Consider the following 22,448-nt stretch of genomic DNA (forward strand, 5'->3'; position numbering starts at 1 on the left):
AAATGATAAAACAATAGATAATTGTAAACATTTTTAACCTCTTATTTCTATCTTCCCTTTCTCCCTATGTCTTATTAGCCACTTTTTCTTTTTTCTCACCAAATTGTGTAAAAAAAAAACGGAACTGTAGATTACTGTCATACAAGTGGAAGGTTTAGCTAGCTATTAAACCAAGTTTAACCTACAATTTTCCTCGGAAAATGCCAGTAACAAGACAAAAATATGACAGTTTTCACATGTTCCGTTGATTGATAGCGTTTGATTTTATCAGTTTTTGTGGACTTCCCCTTTTTAAATTTGCCTTGGAGTTCGATATGTTTGTTATTCCTTTTTCCTCATCTGTTCCTCTTTATTTGTAATGTCCCTATTTTTCTATTACCAGTTTTAAGAATCCTCCCCTCATTCATGGTATTGTTTAAAAATGCTAATAATCCGTTCTATAACTCAATACTCACCATGACATTAATATAATAATAATGACCATCCTGAAGTATTAAGGGATTATTCTTGTCTATAATTCCACATTCCCTATCAACAACCTTAATGTATAACATCATATCTGTATAGCCAGGCTCTGATCCAACTGACCACAGGTAATAATCTATACCCGATTCAAGGTCAATAAATACTCCTTTCCAACTGTAAAAAAATTATACAATATCCTGGATCTGATCTGTCTGACCACATGTGATACTCTATATCATACTCCAAGATAGTGAAACTCCTTTCCATTTTAAAATATGACTTACGTAAAACCATTTCTTTGTGGTATTGAAATTGATCTTCTTTGTGATCTAGAGAACTCTTCATAAAAAGGATGATCACATTTTTAAGTTGTGTGTAATATATGACGTAAAAGTAGTTGAATGAATAAATATTTTACAGAAATAGATAACCTTGCCTAAACCAGACGTGGAAGTATATGGCCAGAACTTATTCTAACAAAATTATAGCAAAATTCACTAAAAAAGCATGAACAAAAATAATTTGAGTTGGTCAGATTTCAATTTGCTTCTTCAATCTAAAAGACTTAAAACACTGCAATCGCCTATTTTTACTTCATCTCTACACCATGACTTTAAAGAAATTAAAGGTATTAGGCTAATAATTATATTATTGTTACTTACCACGGGTTTATTTCTGTAATTGATGTGATAAGACGACTTGATAAAGTGATTGGTTTATCCGATCTCTCAGGTGGAGTATATTCAATGGTTATTGGGTCTGAAACTTTGAGTTTTTCTCTGTTAGCAAAATCAACAGCTAAAATGGTGAAAAGGATATTTATGAAAAACATAGCAAATCATATGTGGTTTTTAATACCAAACCCATCAATATGATTAATCAATCCTAGACATTCATATCAAACTTAGTGCTTACAATTAGGGTCTATTAAAAAAAAGGGGGGGGTAATATCTTTAAAGTAGTTTCCCTATTACTCAGTGTTAAATAAACAGCCTAGAAAAAAAAACTGCAGATTTGACCTTTATTCAAATAAAGAAATTATTTGTTTAAATATGTTTACTACATTACACTACTAAAGTGAAAATTTTACACATCGTTTCTTAGCATATAATTAATAAAAACCTTTGCAGGAAGCTTTATACTTTTGTCCTGTTTACAAGCATTTGTATCTAAAGTATAACTCATTTTGTTTTATAAAATTTAGAGAAATACCAAATAAATCAAGACTTTCCCTTTTACTGAACCTAGGAAAACTTTCACGAACATTTGTCTTGTTCAATGAATGTTGTAAGAACTTGTCAAACATGAAGTGGCTTCACGTCATGATCAGGTTCTAGAAGTCGCTTACACGCTTCAACTCAACACTATTAAGCTGCAGACTAAATATTTAACCATTCCCTTTAATAGGAGCCGAGTAACATTGACAAAAATTGTCTTTGTACAATAAGTGTCATTATATTTCAAACTATCAGTAAACAGGAAATGGATACACGGCAAAAGTGAAAATTGCTTACTTCCTACAAATCAACACAAAATGGTCGAAAATCATTCAGGGGCAATAGCTTCTATTAAAAAATCTTCTGTCAATTTAAGCCAGGTTGATTTGTAGAAATTGTCCTGCTTTTAAATTTTGCTTCATGCAGTTTCTTCAATCTAATTAAGTTTCTGCAGAAAAAAACGGGTAAAAAGTATCTTTTATGGACAATACTTCAATAAGGAGTCAATAGACAAATTTAACCAAATATTCGGATCTTAAGATCTTGTCCTGCTGATAATTTTACCTTGTTACAGTTTCTCACCATATACTATAGTATACACAATAATAACAGAAAATGGTTAAAAATCATCATTCAAGAGAAACAACGCCCACCATGAGTCAACGAACAATTTTGTCCATGTTGCTTTAATAGAATATCTTGTCCTGCTGTTCTTTGTGTCTGTCTTTAGTTTCTATACTTTCCATAAAAACACAAGAGTGGATAAAAAGGATCTGTCAAGAGCAATTCCCCATAAGGAGACAACTGAATTTCTGCCCTGTTAAATTATTTGTAGATCTTATTCTGCTGATCAATTTTGATGTTAAAAGTTTCAATCTATTAACTATAGTTTCTTCAAAAACGCAGAACGGGTATTAAATTGTCTTTTATATTTATTTGTTTGAGAAAAACAAGATCCAGGTATGCTTCTTTTCATTAGCTAAATGCGGACAACAGGAATTTTTAATCCTGGAGATCTTATTTCATTTGTAGGCACTAAATTATATATGTTCAGTTTTTTGAGGCAACTTTATTGAGCAGGTATTTGCACTATATCTCTATGATGTTTTTGTATTCTTGTCTTTCATTTTTGCTAATGTGCTTTGTCTATACGCATTTTTGTGTTTCTTTGTCACATATGACGTGGCTCTGCACTCGTGCATCCTGTCATTGTGGTATTGTTCTATGATAATTTCTGTATTCTTGTCTTTCATTTTTGCTATTATGCTTTGTCTATATACCTTTGTGTGTGTCTTTCTTACATATGACGTGGCTCTGTGCTTATACATCCCGTCATTGTGTTATTGTGCTATGGTAAATCTTTGTTTATATATTTGTTTGTTTTTATAGTGATTAAGATAATAACACAATGTTGACTGCTGAACCACTATTTTTGACATTTTTACCTATTATGTCTGTTTGTTTTGTTCACACATAGTTGTCAATATAATGGAATATTATTGTTCAAAGTTAGAGCTAGCTAGCTATAAAACCAGGTTTAATCCACCATTTTCTACATAAGAAAATGCGTGTACCAAGTCAGGAATATGACAGTTGTTGTCCATTCGTTTGATGTGTTTGAGCTTTTGATTTTGCCATTCGATTAGGGACTTTCGGTTTTGAATTTTCCTAGGAGTTTCACACCATTATCATAAACACTGCGACTTTTTTCTAACTTGTTATTGATAGATATCCAACTAGTCATTTTGCCTAAAGATCTATGACCACATTAGATTTTACCTGATTCAATTAACAGCATTCTTGCTTTTTAATTGATGCAACTCATTTGATTTTTGAAACTATATCTAATGTGAAATTCGTATGTATATTTTTATTGCAATGCTTTATTATCTGTTAATGCTACTTTATTTTATGCCCTAAAATGAATTTAGGTATCTTGACATATTACCTCATGCAATACTGGTTTCTAAGGTCAATAAATTCATATACCTCTACTAACGACTAAACAGGTGCAATATTGAAAAAATGAAAATAAGATTCAAACATCTTGCTTTATACCTTTCAATGTTGCATAATACTTGTATCCATTCTGCAGGTTAAGATTTGGTAAAGCTTTATGTTGTACTATTCCGATATTCTCAAAGGCATGGACATCATTTCCACCTGGAGTTGTGCCTGAAAATTATATATTATACAAACTGAATATTGTTTGGCGAAAATTTAAGTCTTTAAAGCCTTTCGTAATCTTATAAATTATACAAATTTAGCATTTTAAAACCAAAAAATAGTGCTAATAGTATTTGTAACAACAAAATATTAAAGTGCAATTTGTTAACAAAATTGTCACTTGTTTAAATGTACTTATTTAAATCTGTAAATATTTGTTCGTACCTTGCGTGGGTTCGAACTCATGCTATTGAGATATCAAGACAACATTTCCTGCACTGTGTCCAACACTCAAACACTCAAATCAATATCATGAGTTCGAATCACGGCGAGGGATGAAGAAAATTTGTTTCCGCAAATTTGAAGATTTAACATTGTTGTGCTGATATTAAGAGTAGTTATGAATTTAAATTTTGTTTTCAGTCGTGTATCACCTTCACTTGTGTTCCAATTGATTGATCTGTCGTAGAGTTGTCACTTATTTATAAAAACGTCCTTATATGTATACAATCTATCAATAGTAAAAGTTACACAGTGTGCTAGTGACCTAATATGATATGAAATATATAGTATACCGCTGTTCAATTGTCATAAATCGATTAAGCGAAAACAAATCCGGATCACAAACCAAAACCGAGGAAAACACATCAACTATAAGAATTGCAGAAACAACGAACTGCTTTAAAAACAAACACCAACACACATAGAAACAGACTATCTGATTACAACTGCAATATTCCTGTACAGGACATTTTAAGAAAAAATGGTGGGTTGAACTAGGTTTTATGGCTAACCAAACCTCCCGCTTATATGGCAATGTTACAAATACTACTGAAATGACAATATTACATAACAGGAATTCAGTACAAATAAATGGAAGAACACTCAGGACAGAGAAATACATAATGAAAATATAATAGTACATTACAACATGTAAATCACAAAATAACAACGAATACCTTCCATGAATTTACGACAGTACTTCACAATAGAATTATGAACTGTGCGTCACACGAATGTATCAAGGCCACAAAAAGTAACATATTTTTTACGTTTATTTCATCACAAATTAATTTCTAAAAATAGAATATAAAATTGGGATTGAGTTGTAATGGTGTAATTATAATATACTTTCTAACCATGTAGGGATTTTCTTCTAGATAAAAGCTGTATAAACACAAATAAATCCTGTACATAGAATTTCTTTAAACTTAAAATTATATAAATGAACTAAAATCTTAACTATTAAAATTGAGAAAGGAAATTGGGAATATGACAAAGAGACAACAACCCGACCAAAGAGCAGACACCAGCTGAAGGCCACCAATGGGTCTTCAACGCAGCGAGAAAATCCCGCATCCGGAGGTGGTCCTCAGCTGGCCCCTAAATAAAATTGTGTACTAGTTCAGTGAAAATGGACGTCACACTAAACTCCAAAACATATAAATGAATACATTTAATTAAAAAACATACAAAACTAACAAAGGCCAGAGGCTCCTGACTTGGGCCCGGCGCAAAAATGCGGCGGGGTTAAACGTGTTTTGTGAGATCTCAACCCTCCTCCAATACCTCTAGCCAATGTAGAATAAAGAAACACATAGCAATACGCACAGTTTTAAACATACATATAGAAAATGAAAACAGAATTCAAACCACAATGGAACACTCAAACAGGCACTTGAATATGAACTTTTCAAACAAATCACGGATAATTGTGATCCAATCACAGACTTAAATCTGATGCTAACTAATAGCTAGTTATAGATATCTGAGATCTTGCACCGTTTTTACTTCTCTCACTTACCAATACCCAATATATATTCTTTAATACCAGTAGAATGAGGCCCTACTCCATATTCTTCTACATCACGGAATCCATCCCAGTTTACATACAAGTTGGTAGTGGTAGTCTGTAATTTAACAATGTTTCAATGTAATAACAAAAAAGTATGTATACCTTAACCTTCAAAACTGTGCTGATGATTTTGATGATAACGTCCGACATTTCAATACAAAAGCTTATAAATTAACCAAAATGAACAAAAATGAAAGTGACACCTGCATAATGGCTGTAAAATCACATGTTGAGAGCATAACAAAAGTCAATTGACATTCGTCATACTTACTTTAAACAAGAAAACTACTATACAAATGAAAAGTTGTTTTGAGTAAATGATTCAAATGTTGCGTCAACCACCTATATCATATGGCCTTCATCACAATCTTAGTTGTCCAAAAACAAAGTAATCTAAGATTAATATATCTCGGTTTCACCACAGAAATGTCGCTGGCATAAAAACAAAAATGATTTGATATGTATTACTTTACTATGTATGCTTGCAGGTATTTTTTTAAATTAAATTTGCCAATTTGATATTAGAATGATAATTTTTATCAATTTGTAATTTCATTCCGTCGCCCTATATTTGAGTCGATAACTTCATCTCTTTTAATTTTTTTATACAGTAATTTATCTCCTACCATTGAATAATTTGATTATAACTATAAATGAGGTTTTAGCAAGCTATTATAAAACTTGTAAATTTGTTGTAATTAAAACACAAAACCTTTTTAACTTACTTTTGACATCTGATTTTTGCATAATCGAAACATTGCAGCTTGTAAGCTTGTTTCTAAAAAAAAGCCTTATAACTGTGTCAAGCAACACTTGATTAGCTTACGTTTTTATGGCTTATCAGACTCACTTTTACAAAGATATACCAAATAAATAAAGGCAACAGTAGTATACCGCTGTTCGAAAAACATGCTTAAATTGAGTAAGCTAAATTTAAAAAATGAAAACAATGTCAGCAGTTTTGGAATTATTAGAAATTTTTACACGTTTTATTATTTTCATATAAACAACTATACAGAAAAAAATCCAACTAAAACATGGTTAAAAAAAATCATTATTAGTTTAAGGTAGATAGGGTGTCTTCCTCCATCTTGGATTTTGAAATACAAGAAAACAATCGGTCTAGATCTTTAATAAAAGGTGCAAATTTTGAGAGTAGTAGGTAATTCATGTGTAAGAATTTTCATTTCAATAGAGAAAATGACATATTTTATCATATTTATGGTTGTATTTTACACAAAAACAGAATACTTTTGTTTGATTCTATTTTTTCCAACTTTGCCACATAAGGGGAGGCAACTCAAATGTAAGGGCAGATAATTCAGATAAAGTTACTTTTACAATAGAATGTGTTAGGAATTTACCTATTTTATTATGTAGCAAGAAAACGGGTCCCGTGACCCCATTTTTACGTTTTCTTATCTGAAAGCATACTATTAGAGCTATCTTCTCATATTTTATCTCAAAATTCTATGGTGTAGTTTTCGTTTTATGGCAGAAAATTGGGTTTTCCATGCATAATCTATACAAAATCTGTCAATTTTGCACAACCTGTAGCGTGAAAATAAGCCCCGTGACCCATTCTTTTTATTATTTTTTTTTTAAAAGCATGAAATAAACTACATTTTGGCAAATTATTAAAAAATTCTATGGATTATAATTTTGACACCCCATCTACCTTAAACATATTTATTCGTCATCATTACAAATATATCATCATACAAAATACATAATCAAAATAGGATTCGGAAACAAGCTGTACATAGCTTATAGTAATTCGTTTCCTAAAATCATTGTTAGTCATTAAGTGCGCCACAGTGTAATTTTTCTGGTTGACCTATTAAAGGTTACGTGCATGAGGAGCGATATAAAAACAGAAATGAATGAAAAAGCGCAAATAGTCAAAATATCACTGGAAAAAGTAATCAACTTTCTGTAGTTTATACGTCTTTGGTGTCTTAAAAAATATCTGCTTATTATGGTGAATGTGATCCTAATAAGCACAAAAATTCTCTAAAATGCCTTATGTGACATTTTTGGTTACACATGATTAGTAATTGACACATTTTTAGACTATAATATTGTACTAAGAAGACAATACAACTCACAGAAACTGTTTTTTATTAGAATTATTTAGTAGTTCTGTTAACATACAAAGAGAGAAAAAGTTTCACTAAAATATAACAATCATCAACAGATTACCAATATTTGAACACATTAATTGCTATTTTAAGCCCTTAAGAGTGACATTTAGAAACAGCTTGTCACATCCCTGAAAATATTTGTTGATAGTCTCTATTAATATTATTGCTATATACAATTAAACGTAAATTCCTTCTAAGGAATATTACAAAGATAAATATTCTAATCAAACCTATTTTTACAGATTCTGGTAGAGGTCATACATCCAGAACAATCATGTTTAAGTCCTAAACTATTTAATAAAAAAATGGGGAATTTGTCAATGTGACACAGATGATACTACCGCTTGCATACAACGTTATAAATGACATAACTCAAGAACGGTAAAAGTGGCGCTACTCAAGTTCGTACTTGATCTGATATTTGTGATAATAGATATTGTGTATAAATTTCATAACATTTGGTTGATGTAAACTGAAGTTACAAAACAGAAACGAAAAATTCAGTAATTTTCCCATTTGTTAAGGTGCATAATTCTACATGTTCTAGAACGGTAAAAGTGACGCCACCAAAATTTATACTTGATCTGTGTATTGTGGTTATATGCATTGTGTATAAGGTTCATAACATTTGGTTGAGGAAAACTAAAGTAAGAGAATGAAAACAAAAAATTCAGCTATTTGAAAAAGGACATAATTCGGCACCAAAATTCAAACTGGATCTGTGTTTTGTGGTTATTAGCATCATGTATAAGTTGACGCAAACAAAAGTTAGTGAATGAAAACGAAAAATTCAGCAATTTTTCCTTTTGTAAAGGGACATATCTTTAGAATGATAAAAGTGACGCCACCAAAATTCAATTTGGTTCTTGTGTTTTGTGGTTATAAGCATTATGTATAAATTTCATTAGATTTGGTTGAGGAAAACATAAGTTAGAGTACATGTACATGTAGGAAAACCAATGTTGGCAAGTACGGACGGAAGGACGGTAGGACGGACGTACAGACGGACAAGGGTAAAACCTAATGCCCCCCTCGGTTACGGCTGAGGCACAAACAGACTCTGATATATCATGTACCTGATAAATCTGACCTAGATTTGTACCAATCCACAATCTGCCTGCTACAGGTGGTGTCAAGTCTACAATTATTCCATCGCTACATTCGTTAATCTCTGACAAGTCCTCTATCCAGGTTTCATGTTGGATCTTTGTAGCATCAGCATGAACACATACAGTGTAACGAGTGCCGTGCAATAACTCATTGTTCGTGAACTCTACATTCATGAACCCATTTCCTAAAGGAAAATATTCAGAATTTATCATGTGTACTATAAAAGCTTCCCTTGTTGTTCCAAATCAAAATACTAATATACGCATGCTCGCAATTTTTGTAGTCAATTAATTTTTTAAGGTAGTTCATAAATATTTTAGCATAGTGTTGCTGCTTACCCGTCCAGAGCACCTGAGATCACCCCCATTTTTTGGTGGGGTTCGTGTTGCTTAGTCTATAGTTTTCTATGTTGTGTCTTGTGTTCTATTATTTGTCTGTTTGTCTTTTTATTTTTTAGCTATGGCGTTGTCAGTTTATTTTCAATCTATGAGTTTGACTGTCCCTCTGGTATCTTTCGCCCCTCTCTTTGAAATCGTCGTTTACTTGAAATATTTATAATTTTTAACTTTTCAAGGAGATTTTTACTAACTGATGCAATTCAAGGGTAATAAATCCAACTCATTTACGCTATATTGATAAGGATGCACGGAACTAAATATGCATCTAGGTTTTGTAATATAATAAATAGGCGAATCTTGAAAAATTTCAAAAAAAAACAACCTAACAATTTTAACCCGTATAGCCACAATGCTCGTCATATTATACATTCAGTACTATATAATACAAATAAACTTTATTGTAAATCGATTCATTACCAAATGAAGAAAAAAATTATCATCAAAACGTGACAATTTTAAATCAAGCAAAGCTACGATTTGCTGCATCTTAATTTAATGAGTTCAACTTTGAAACAAACAATTTCTACGTTATGTAAGCAGTCGCTTCTTTGGTCCTTCTTTTTGAATACAGAGGTGTATGGATATAAAATGGTTGATAACGTGTTCTCATACAAATTAATAGCAGATATGAATAATTATAGCACTACTCTCAATGGCAAATCAGTCCACCTAAATATTGGATTGCTCCCTCAGAACTATGAAAAACCTTTCATTAATGAAGTTAATATAATGGAAGCTTTAAAAGAGCCAGATAAAACTATAATGAAATTCAAACCGTGTTTGATAATTGAGCAGATAATGTTCTACCTGTATGTCCACATTTTATTCTATCTGGATGGTCACATGGTATCTTCAATTGTAACTGATTTACTTGACGATAGTATGTAGTCACATCAACTTCCCTGACTTCTATAATGGCATAGTCATAATTTTTATGCCGTAAGGTTGGCCACACAGCTGATATTACATTTTTGTACGGGGTGTAATCTCTATCTGCTTCTGTCCACAATGCATTTTGCTCAAGAAAGACAGGTCTACCAATTCCAGCTGAAATAATATATGTGGTTTTAGTTTCAAGAACAGACAGGCCTGGTTAACCAACACACCTTGATAATAACTTGCTCTTAAAAATAGATTATAAAGAATATCTTTCATGAATTTAACGTTTCAAAATTAGATTTTTTCTTTTTAAAAACATGCAAAGCTGGATTAAACTAAATTTTTTTTAAATGATACACAAAGTATAAAATAGCATAAGTTTCCCATGAATTCTCCTTGAATAATCAGTATCAATGTAACATTGATACGCGATGTAAAACTTTACATTTAGCATTGTGTTAAACAGTAAGGAGAGTCTATAAAGAAATTGTTGAAACAAACGTACAGTGGTGTATCTTTATTTAAGTTATCCATCTTCTTTAAAATGTTCATGTATGTTCTAGTTTGAATAAAAGAAGACTTCCCATCTGTCTCCATTTATGTTCTAAGAGCAAATTCATGCCATATGCAGAAGCGTTATAAATGTATAAAGATGGCTCAAACTGGCAGTGTTTTGTTGGTATGTATCAGAAGTGAATAAGATAGACATTAACTAGTTTTCATTTGTATTAGTTTAGGTATAAACATGATAAACGCAAGATAATGCGCTGTACAGACATACATGAAACTGCTTACCAGTCGCATCCGGTTCACCTACAGCATCTATTACAATGTTTGGTTGTATTAATATTGGGTTAAATGCACTACAATCTTTTATTTCAGTCGACACTGTAGAGTACAGCTTGGCTTTGTTGTATCCTCTAATAGAAAATCTTTTACACCTAGAAAAATCCATTGTACCATTCAAAACATACTCAAAGGAAATCTGAAATTGAAAATGAAACTAAAATTAACATTTAATTTTATGAAAATATAAGTTCGGACTATATAAAATTATTTTTCAGATCAATTTAGTTTTGCCATAAATGTGTGCATGTACTTTTACTCGGTATACAACTGATTACAATGTATGGATATGATATTAAACATTTTTGTTATTCAATGTTTACTTATTTCGATTTATTCTCGTCTTACTATTTTTATATGTCTCACCTTTGATAAATATTAAGTACTACGATAAATTCTCGAACAATTCACACCAAATTTATTTTGTAAAAAAACTATTTCCGTACTCCTTACAACAAAATTATAATGCCATTTTGTCCCAGGTTAAAATTGTCTTTTTGACCTTGTTTTACATCTTGTATTTATACTTATTTTGTTAATATTTCTTTTAGATCGAGTTAAGCCATTTCAATTGATATTTTATAATGTGTCTTTCTATGTTGTATTGACTAAATGTTATACTACTGTTTCAGGTAAGGGTGAAGTTTGGCGCCTGTTAAAATGTTTAAACCCGCTTCATTTGTTTATAAAACAGAAAATGTGGTATGATTCCCAATGAGACAACTCTTCATAAGACACCTGTCGTATGTTAGGAATCTATTGTTCAGTGGTTGTCGTTTGTTGATGTGGGTCATAAGTGTTTCTCGTTTTTTTTATATAGATTAGACCGTTGATTTTCCTGTTTGAATTGTTTTACGCTAGTCATTTTGGGGAAGTTTATAGCTAGCTGCTCGGTGTGAGGTAAGGCCGTATAAGAAGATAACAATTATAGGTCAAAGAACGGCCTTGAACGAGGAGCATTGGCTCACACCGAAAAGCAAGCTATAAAGGGCCCAACAATGACTAGTGAAATAACATTCAAGCAGGAAAACAAATGGTCTAACCTATATAAAATACGAGAAACGAGAAACATCTAGAAACCATACCAACAAACGACAACCGCTGATCAACAGGCTCCTGACTTAGGACATATATTTATTTTCAGCTATGGTAATCCACAATAACATGTACACCCTCAAGTATCAGCAGTATCTTTACCAGATTGGATATTTTATATCCCCTTTTTTCCCCAGGACAGGACGGAGAAGAAGTAAAGGGCCCTCATTATACTCTCCTGGGCTACTAAGGTAATTATAACAAGATTTTGGAAACGAATTTGGTTGAAATTTAAAAAAAGACCCAGATATATGTTAAACTACAACTTAATTACAAGTGCAAAACAAAATGAGAGCTACTCCAATATTTATGACTTTTAACATTGGAATTTCCTCTAGAATTTTAGCTCATAAAGATAGCAGAGCCTTGTTTACAGTTTTGAGGATGTTTTTATAAATTGTATACAATGGATACCCCCTTTGTCCGCGCAGCCGGTAATATCGATCATTACGTCATATCCGCTATGTTATATAAATAGACTTTGACATGTTCATATTTTAGTCTTTCAGAGTATAGAATGAATTAATACCACCATACATTATTTATAAAGGACAAACACTTAACAAAGAAGTAAGTTATGGAATATCAGGATCCAAATTCAACAATCTCTAAATGGGGAGGTGACAACTGCGATATTCTCAGAATTTTTCAAGAACCATTGTCTTGTTCATGTAACTTACCGTCCTCTTATCCTTTTATATGATGGACATGCAACTCACATCACTATGGATATAATTAAAACAGCAATGATTTCAGATGTGCACATCTTTGTACTTCCACCCTATAGCAGTCAAATGTTACAACCATTAGATGTCTCAGTATTCAGTCTATTCAAAAAGAGCCTCAACTCTGAATTCCATAAAACATATGCATGAAAATAATATGTGGAATATTCCCTTACAACCCTGAAGAAGTTCTACAGAAATCCTGGCCAGCACACACTATACATAATGCCACAGTCCTTTCCATCATATTTACACGAAAGGAATGGATGGATATGAGATCAATTAAAGTTTTGTTTGGAAATAAAGTAAGCAAAGTAGAAGAAGCATTAAAGCCTTAAAGCCGAATCCCAATATATCAACCTTTGTTCATCCTTTTGGAGCTGAAAAATTCCGGCAGATGCTTGTAGAAAAAAAATCAAGAGAACGTCAAACTGAGGCAAAAAATTGAAACATTTCCCATAAATGAAGAAAATTTTCCAAATAAACAAGCATATATTAACCCGTACGCCAAAGATAAAGCTCGAGTTACTGCAATGACCAATTAAAAAGTTGTTACAAAAAAAGATAAACTCAAATGAAAACAAAAACAAGGGAAAAGATCCCGCGAAAGAGCGTAGACGTGAGGAAACAATGACATTTAATGAGGCTTATTCATATTTTGAACTAATAACAGTTGAAACGCAAACATGCATAATATGTGGAAAGAGCCAGCCAGATGGGTTCAGCTTAGATCTAGAAGTGCAATGGGCTCAATATGGGAAATGATTGAGAAGGTTCACTTAAATTGTGTGATAAAAAGGAGAAAGTGTCTTAAAGTGAACGTTTCTGGCCTGCAGTGTGTTTAGACGTGTAACCTCTTGTACTTAAATATGAAAGCATTTTGATGGTTTAAAGTGTTCTTATTTTGACATTTGTTACTGGTTGTTTCTTGTTGATTTAAAAGAGATATTTCAAATGTTACGCATTTTGTCAAAACTGATGTGTTAATAAAGAATTGTGACATCATTTACTGAAATTGTTTTATTTTATGGTAAAAGTTATCAAAATTTAGTTATTTTTTGCGACACATCATAAGTAGTCTGTCTGGTACTAAGTGAACAGCATTTAATGATGTAAAATCTTTCTTTTATTCAGAATGAACTATTTCTTGAAGGCATGCGCGAACTCACTGGACATCTTTATATTTTGAGACACATATATAAAAAAAATATTAAGGGTAACGTCATACATAAAGAAGCTTTCGTGAATCTAAAGTATGTTAGAATTTGTTCACAAAAACATTATCCGAATATATGTTTTATGAGCAAGCCCAAGCGGAGCCAGAAGTCTTAGTTGCGCGGACACACTGGACTGCACCGTACTTGATCTATATTCTTTTTGTTTTTTTAATTCAAAATAGCACACGTGTTTGATCTAGAATTAAGGATACCTTAAATAATTGATAAAAATATTGAATAACTATGAAATTCCATTGAATAATATCTAATTCTAGGGAATTTTGATCTTAGATTGTTGTTTTGGTATTAGTCATGTTAATCACTGAAGGCTGTATAGTAATCTCTAGATGTTTATATTTACTATATTTGTGTTGGTGAGTTGTTGGTCAATACTCAAAATCTTATTTCCTTAAAATATTAGAGGACAATAGCACTACAAATGATGTACGAGGAACACAATGATTCCTATGTGTTCACTTGGTACAATGGTATTGACATTAAATTTTACCTGATGTCCAATTGCTGTATAGTCTAATTTGGTCCAAACCATGTATATCTTTCCCTGTACAGAATTGTCTGTGATAGCAAACTCATATTTATCAACAAAAGTATATTTTTCAGTCATGTCCTCAATATCTGGGTCATAAAACTGGGCAAAAGACACCATTAGCTGAAAATATTATGTAAAAGAATTTTGGCAAGATCACCAAAATCACTTGTTATATAGTGCATGATGTTATTTATGTCTCATGTTTGTAACAAATTATATGTTGTTTTTTTGGTTTCATCTTTAACGAAATAAAGTAAACACGAATGAACAAAAAAATGATTTAGCTAAATGACTCACCTGCTATATTTATAACGATTAAATTTATGTTGGAAGTGTATGACATGAAGGTTTTATTACAAATATCATATAAACTTTATGACATAAAGGTTTTACTACAAGTATCATATAAACTTAACATTATCAATAAGCAAGGTAAATAAGGTTGAGTTCAGATAAACCCTGCCGACACTCATTAACACCTTACAATTGTACCATACATTGATTTTATAAGCTTACAGATTAAAGTACTTGAGTAAGCAAATGTGAGAGAAAATTGAAAATGGATTAATGAAGCATACAAATGAGGTCAAGAAAAGATGAACCCTGCCAGACAACATGTCCACCATGCAATCATATCGTAGCTTAAATTTGTTGACCTATTACTTATATTTAGTATATGATGAACCAACAAAACCATGAAAACTTAAAATTGACCAATGAACTATGAACATGAGGTCATAGTCAGATAAAACCTTCCGGAAAAATATTTACATCTTTCTATTATTTCATACACCAAATATATTGGTTCGATTGCTTAAATTATCTGACTACTAGACCAAATGAAAAAAAATACCAATGACCAATTAACCATAAAAAAGGTCAAGGTCATACGAAACCTGACAGTCAGGCATGTACAATTTACAAACATTCCATACACCAAATATAGTTGACATATTGCTTAAAGTATCTGAGATATGAAACTAACCACGAAAACTTAACCTTTATCAGTGACCAATGACATGAGGCATGAGGTCAGGTGAACCATGTCTGACGGAGATGTAGACCTTGCGATGAACCAGACACTAATTATGGTTATCCTATTTCTAACAATGAGTGCAAATTTCACATGATAAATAAAACATTATAGTTTTTCAAGCTATGTTGAACAATTAAAGTGAGATCAAGCAATATGGACATATGACATCACCAGCCCACTAGTCAGCACTTCAGTGTTGATATGGATATCAATTAGTTTGTCATTGTTTAAAATTTCCTGTTTACAAAAGTAGGAATTTGTCGAAATACTAAGGATTTTCTTATCCCAGGCATAGATTAACGTAGCTGTATTTGGCACAACTGTTTGGAATTTTGCTTTCAACATTGTTCCTGTTTGGCTTTATAAATATTTTGATCTGAGCGTCACTGATGAGTCTTCCGTAGACGAAACGCGCGTCTGGCTTATAAAATTATAAGCCTTGTACCTTTGATAACTAATTAAAGCTTTTTACAAATAGTTGACGCTGTCGCAACATTCGCTGGATAGTTATCCAAATGTCTCACATTCTGCGGCTTTTGTCATAGGCGAAATAAAACTCTACACAAACAAAAACAAAAAGCTGTCATGAATTGAACAACGTGGTGTTATAAGTCTGTCGAGGTTTTCCACAATGTGTTTCCGTCTCATTGCCATACACCCCAAAATCTCCTTTCATACTTATATTTACCTTCTCAGCCCCACTTGTTTGTGTGGAATTAAAATGTTCCACAGTTACGTCCCCTGTAACGGGAGGATTGGCAATCACCGTGACACCATCGGTACTGATATGTGAGAAACAGATGGTTTTAGCACACAGCTTTAATACAACACGATACTTTACACCAGGGCTTAAAGTTAAGTCATCAAGGCTCATCTTCAATACTGTTGATATTTTGAGAAAATCACGGAAAATACTCCAATAGTCTGCAAGAAATACATTGTTTTTATCTAAAATTAGAACTAAAAATATTTGTTATTTCGTTTAAAGCAATATTATTTAATTTTAGCAAGAAGGAGGGCTCTTAAAACTCTTTTCAAACTATTCTTTTTATCCAAATGAACTTAATAAAATAGAAGCAGCTGCAGAAAGTTGTTGTTAAGGGTTGACAACATTAAAATTAAAACTTTTGTAAAGGGTTCTGTGAAACCCTGCGTCTCACTTATGATATCTGTCCACGTTTGATAATATTTCATGAAGTTTTACATATCTATCATGTAAAACAAATTTAGCCCAAACGTGCTGTAAATGTTAACTGCAACAAACTTCAAAGTTTCACAAAATTCTATAACGATTTGACAAAATATTTGATGTGCAACAAACTCCATCGTCTTGTTTAATGCAACAAACTAAATTTCATGGAGAAAAGAAAAGAAAATAATAGTGGAGTGACTTTAACCATAGGATTAAATTTTTAATGCACCAAACTAACACACGGCTCAATTATATATCGTTCGAAAGCTAAAAATTTGTACTATCTGTTTTTCCCGATCATAAAATAATCGTACGGTGCAATCTTCGTCAAATCAACATCAAAGGTCAAGGACGAAGAATTTCATATTTTCAAAGATGTCAGCTTGATTGCATATTCTGTCTTTTATATAATGATATCATATATGCAAACAATTCCAACTTTTAGCAGAGTGAAACTCAATTATGAAAAGCATTTCTTTAATTTTTAAAGCATGTGTTTGATAAACAGCACATCTTTCCTGAAAATTGAGTTAAAGTTAACAAATGAGTGAAAACCAAAATATTTGTTTCTGATGCAAATATCAAATATTAAAGAACTTTTTGACATCATCAATTTCCTATAATAATGCCTACAGTAAATCATAACAACTCATACAGTTGCCCAAAATATCGCCATTTGCGGAAACACAGCTTTTAAGCACTTCTTCCCTTTTAAACATTGTATGTGGTCTATATAAATTGAAAAAACAAATTCTTAAAAATGTAAAAAATTTAAAGATAAAAAAATATGCAAGCATTATACTAACGATTGAAATTAAGGGGCGAAACTACGACATTGCAATGTGCATTGTAACTGCTAGACTGATATAAAAAAGACAGTATAACTATTATGCTTTAAAAAATTATATTCAAACATAAAAAGTCAAAAATGACACTTACTTCCGACACTCTTCTCTATAGCAATGTATGCATCAGTGGTGTAAGACTTCATAGTATCTGGTATAGTCCAGTAAGCTTTTAATGAATTTGTGGACATCTGGATGTCAACATCATCTGAACAATATAATCTGTGGTCCTAGAGGGATACAAATACTTTTAATGTTAAGTTGTATTGGTAATTTCAATTATTGTGGATCAACATATTTTCGTGATTCAAGGGAACCAAATAGTTTGTTCCATGATATTGTTTTCGTGGTTTTCCAAAGGTCTGCATATAAGCCTATAGAAAAATTTGTATTTCATTGGCCATTTAAATTTGTAGTTCATCAATACCAATGCAATGAACTCCATGAAATTTGTTATCGCACGTATAATTATCAATCTACTGAAGTTAAAGTAAGGAAATTTAATCTCTAATTGTAAAATGGTTAAGGGTGATTTGTTTCGTTCATTTGGGAATGAAGACAAATGGCAAAAATATGTCCCTCACGTAAATGACATTTTTGAGGAAGAATAAAACTATTTACTATAAAAACACAAAAACAAAACCTGACATACAGGATTTGTTTTACAAGTTGCAAAATGTTTACTCTGTAATACAGTCATTGAAATTCACTATAGGTTGTACACTTTAAAATTGCATAATTCACTATTGGTCTTATGAGTACATGATGTAATTGTTTTCCATAAATATATGTGGTTTGAGAAGACAGAAGGACGCGTTATATCAATGATAACCTTGAATTAAATGTTGAAATTGCCTTAGATTTTGTTAGTAACAAGTAAAACATCAAACTGAATACGTGTTATTTTTTATGTTAGAGTCAGATTTTTAGAAATTGTCTCCACAACCTGCTTTACTCAGCTTACAAGTATTTCAAAAATCACACTTAAAGTAAATCAATGATTCTTTTTAACCATATTAATTCATAAAATTGTCGAAATATCACTTGCATTGCTGTCTAAAGACATAAAAAAAACATAACTATAATAACACACTAGATTGATAATATACATTGTAAAGGATGCAGAACACTTAATTTGGATTGTGAGGAGGAGAGTTTATATTATACTGACCTCCATATGATGTTCTAACATTTTATCTGAAATAAAAAATGTCAAACAGTATATTTTGGTTATTCTATTGTCATACTTTTCTTACAAATGTTTTTTCAACGAAAACATATATAATAGAACTGAAAAGTTTTATATTGTTTTCATAAATGTCATATCTGATTATTTAGGAATATTATCAAGATTCCTCCCTATATCGATTTGAAAAAGTTTAATAAGTTTCCAATATATATATATGTGTTTGTAATTTTCATCAGGACGGCACCTCCTCCTTAACTAGAGTTGACGTTAAATAAATCTCTGATTAATATAGAAATTTGGAAAGCTAAAAAAAATTGAACAAGTTCAATCAAAATATTTTATAGCTGTATTTTTATGAATAGAAGGAAAAGAAAAAGTTAGCAACGGGAACATGTTTTGTTAGGCATAATGTTGATCTGCTGAAATTAACTTACTAGTCATATTACAAGGTTCTCCATCAAAAATTGAAACTCCTGATAGAAGATCATTTTCTGTAACTATTGTAACACCGTCAGACGATTTCCATTCATTCCCTGCTGAAGTCTTAGCTGTTACAGTGAAAAAGTATTTCTGAAAATGAAAGGTTTAGCCATTAACATAACTAAGATGATGATCAAAGTTTAAATACCCAAACAAAAAATGTGTAGATGTTTGAAGCAATTTTTTATTCATTGAGTTGTTTCTTCATATTTGGAAAGTTTTCTACCCAGTTTCCATTTTTTTTCTGAATATTTTTGATAATTTTGTGATGTTTTGATCTAAAACAAATTCTGTAGTGTCTGAAATCCAAATAAATTTAACAAGAATACACAGGCTTTAATGTCTCACCTGCTTTAATGACCATGATTAATTTCATTTTCAAAGTCTTAACGATAAAGGTTTACTACAAGTATCACATAAACTTAACATATTTAAGGATCCGTGACAATGTTGTCAAGGTCAGATAAACCATATCAGACAGACTTGTATACCTTAAAATCGTTATATATATCAACTATTGTTAACCTATTGTTTATAGTATTCAAGAAACATTTCAAACTATGAAAACTTAACATTAGTTAATGAACAGCGAAAATGAAGTCAAGGTCAGATGATATATGACTGACAGACCTTACGATCATTCATTCCATGCACACAATAAAGTTGACGTTGTTCTTAAAGTGTATAAGAAACAGACATGTCCATCCGTTATAAATTAGAAAAAGTGTCGTCAGGTCATACAAGACACTCTGTCGGCGTACTGTAAAAATTGTTGTAAACGTGGAAAATCTGACAAAAATCTTATTGGAATACAATGATGAATACAGTTGATATTCGTATATCTCATGTTGAAAACATTCTGAAATTAATAATAGGGTTCATATTAAACCCATTTCTAGAATAAACAATATAATATTCCAAGTACTCCAAAAGCGGTTTGTGTTCATACCGGCAGAGAGAGCAGCCAATAATGTAGTGTCGCATATACTACACAGAAGTTTTTTAAAACGTAACGCTCCACAGAGAGTATAATTGTAAACAATCATATCACTGCCACTTCCCAGTATAAAACGCCTTCCGAACATTTGAAAGTCTCGACTATATACTGGTTACCTAAATAACCGATACAACCATTTAAATTTCGTTTCGTCTCCGCATCTAGTAAGTGCCCTACCACTTATCTGTCAGTGCTTCTAACTACCTCCCTTACTACTTTAAAAGAACTTGTTATTAATTTTTGTAATAAAGTTTATGACAATAATGGTATTTTTTTATTTTTGAAGTGTTAAAAATGCTTTAGAGATTTTAGATTTAGTACGTGCTTTTGATGGACCTCTTAATTCTGTCGACACTAGACTTCACTTCCACATAATCTTATCAAGAAAAAGATATCAAATTTAAATTTAAACGTTCTTTTGAAAAATCTCATTGCAAATTCATTTGCTGTAACTCGTTTAAAGCCTTTTCTATAACAAAAAAAGAAAAATATGCTAGATGCACTTATAGGAAATATGAAATTATGATTGAAGCTTTAAATTTTCTCCTGGACAACATATATGTACGTTTCGGCAATAAAGTGTATCGATAGGCATTAGGTATTCCTATGGGCACTAATTGCGCCCCTTTAATATCACATTTATAACTCAGTAAAGACACGTCATTGTTACATTTTGTTTACACTTTTAACGATACCTACCGTTATCTTGATGATATTTTTTCGTTAAAAAATGCTGAGTTCTCTAAATATACTACCGACTTTTATCAAAAACAATACATTAAATACATCAAACATATCTAACATATACAGCAGTAGTTGTACTTTTCTAGACTTAGACATTTCAATTTCTAAATGGAAACATCATTCTAAAATTTAGGACAAAAGAGACGATGTTTCAATCTCTATTGTAAAATTCCTTTTATAGACGGCGATGTTCCTTTGGCTCCATCCTACGTTGTTTATATATCACAAAGTGTTCGTTATGCCAGTGTGTATAGTGCTTCCATATATTTTAAGGAATGTAATCAATGCATCACTGGTAAATTATTAAGTCATAAATTCTTTCAGAGATACAATGATTTGATTAGTAAATTTGGCTGCACCTATTAAACGTATTAAAGTGGCACTAGCTACGAGATACATAGAAAAATTAAAATATAATTTTCTTTGTTCAATCATTAATGAAAGTGAAATAGTGAAATAACGAGTCGCTATTAGCAGCCAGTATGGTTCAATTTTGTCAAAATAAGCTAAAAAAAACATCGATGATGAATTATTCACTTGCAAGTGAATAATTCGATCTCATGGAATCCGTATTCATGTGAACTTCAATTTAACCCCTTAGCTAGAGATGGATTATGTATGATTGATGCGTGTTAGGCTATAAAAACAAAAGAATGTCAACACTGAAAGTGAAACAAAGGTAAATCATTTGATTGACTGATTCGATCCACAAAAAACAGTCTTATACAGGTAAAATCGAACATACATTTATTTTTTTAACCTTAAAAATGAAATCAAACAGACATAGAAAAATCCATTTGCACGAGGTCCATATATCTATTTATATTTATGTTTATATTTATATCGTGTTATGTGACCGTTGGTTGTTTTCGGGGTAACTTCGATAGCTAATTAGATGGCGTGTAAACTAAAATACACACAAAACGCAGCTACATATTATCATGCCCATGCCCTGTAAATTGTTTATTTTAGACTTTTTATAATGTAGATACATATTTTACATTGTTATAAATCTAATATGAGAATTTGAGTCAAATCGGTGAACATGAATTTGACAGCTAGTGCCCCTTTAAAAACGGTATTTGACATCCTAAATTTTACGGTTATATTGTACTAGAAGCGCGAAAATCCCTCTGTGATGTGTGTAAACTCATCGAACCTTTAAACAAACATTCCACGTTTATTTGTTATTATTGCTTTATCTATATATAACATGATACATATTAATTATAAGGTCCTGTACAAATCCTTACTATCTAAGATCTATCGAAACTTATATTTTGGCATTGCACAAGTCA

At 31.4% G+C, this 22,448-nt stretch overlaps 1 protein-coding gene across 1 annotated transcript in view; it reads right to left on the bottom strand.

Annotated features, from left to right (window-relative positions):
* Nucleotides 1–22,448, bottom strand: part of LOC127719738 (uncharacterized) — a 306,242-nt gene that overhangs the window by 99,782 nt on the left and 184,012 nt on the right. The window contains exons 23-34 of the mRNA XM_052225973.1: nt 19,364–19,499; nt 18,912–18,937; nt 17,835–17,970; nt 16,392–16,627; nt 14,626–14,787; nt 11,030–11,219; nt 10,163–10,402; nt 8,924–9,141; nt 5,653–5,758; nt 3,741–3,857; nt 1,128–1,263; nt 456–639 (exon numbers count right to left, since the gene is read on the bottom strand). Of these exons, the coding sequence (XP_052081933.1) occupies nt 456–639; nt 1,128–1,263; nt 3,741–3,857; nt 5,653–5,758; nt 8,924–9,141; nt 10,163–10,402; nt 11,030–11,219; nt 14,626–14,787; nt 16,392–16,627; nt 17,835–17,970; nt 18,912–18,937; nt 19,364–19,499 (1,887 nt within the window). The remainder of the gene's footprint in view (nt 1–455; nt 640–1,127; nt 1,264–3,740; nt 3,858–5,652; nt 5,759–8,923; nt 9,142–10,162; nt 10,403–11,029; nt 11,220–14,625; nt 14,788–16,391; nt 16,628–17,834; nt 17,971–18,911; nt 18,938–19,363; nt 19,500–22,448) is intronic.

Source organism: Mytilus californianus, unplaced genomic scaffold, assembly GCF_021869535.1.
Source record: "Mytilus californianus isolate M0D057914Y unplaced genomic scaffold, xbMytCali1.0.p SCAF_11, whole genome shotgun sequence".
Taxonomy (NCBI): domain Eukaryota; kingdom Metazoa; phylum Mollusca; class Bivalvia; order Mytilida; family Mytilidae; genus Mytilus; species Mytilus californianus.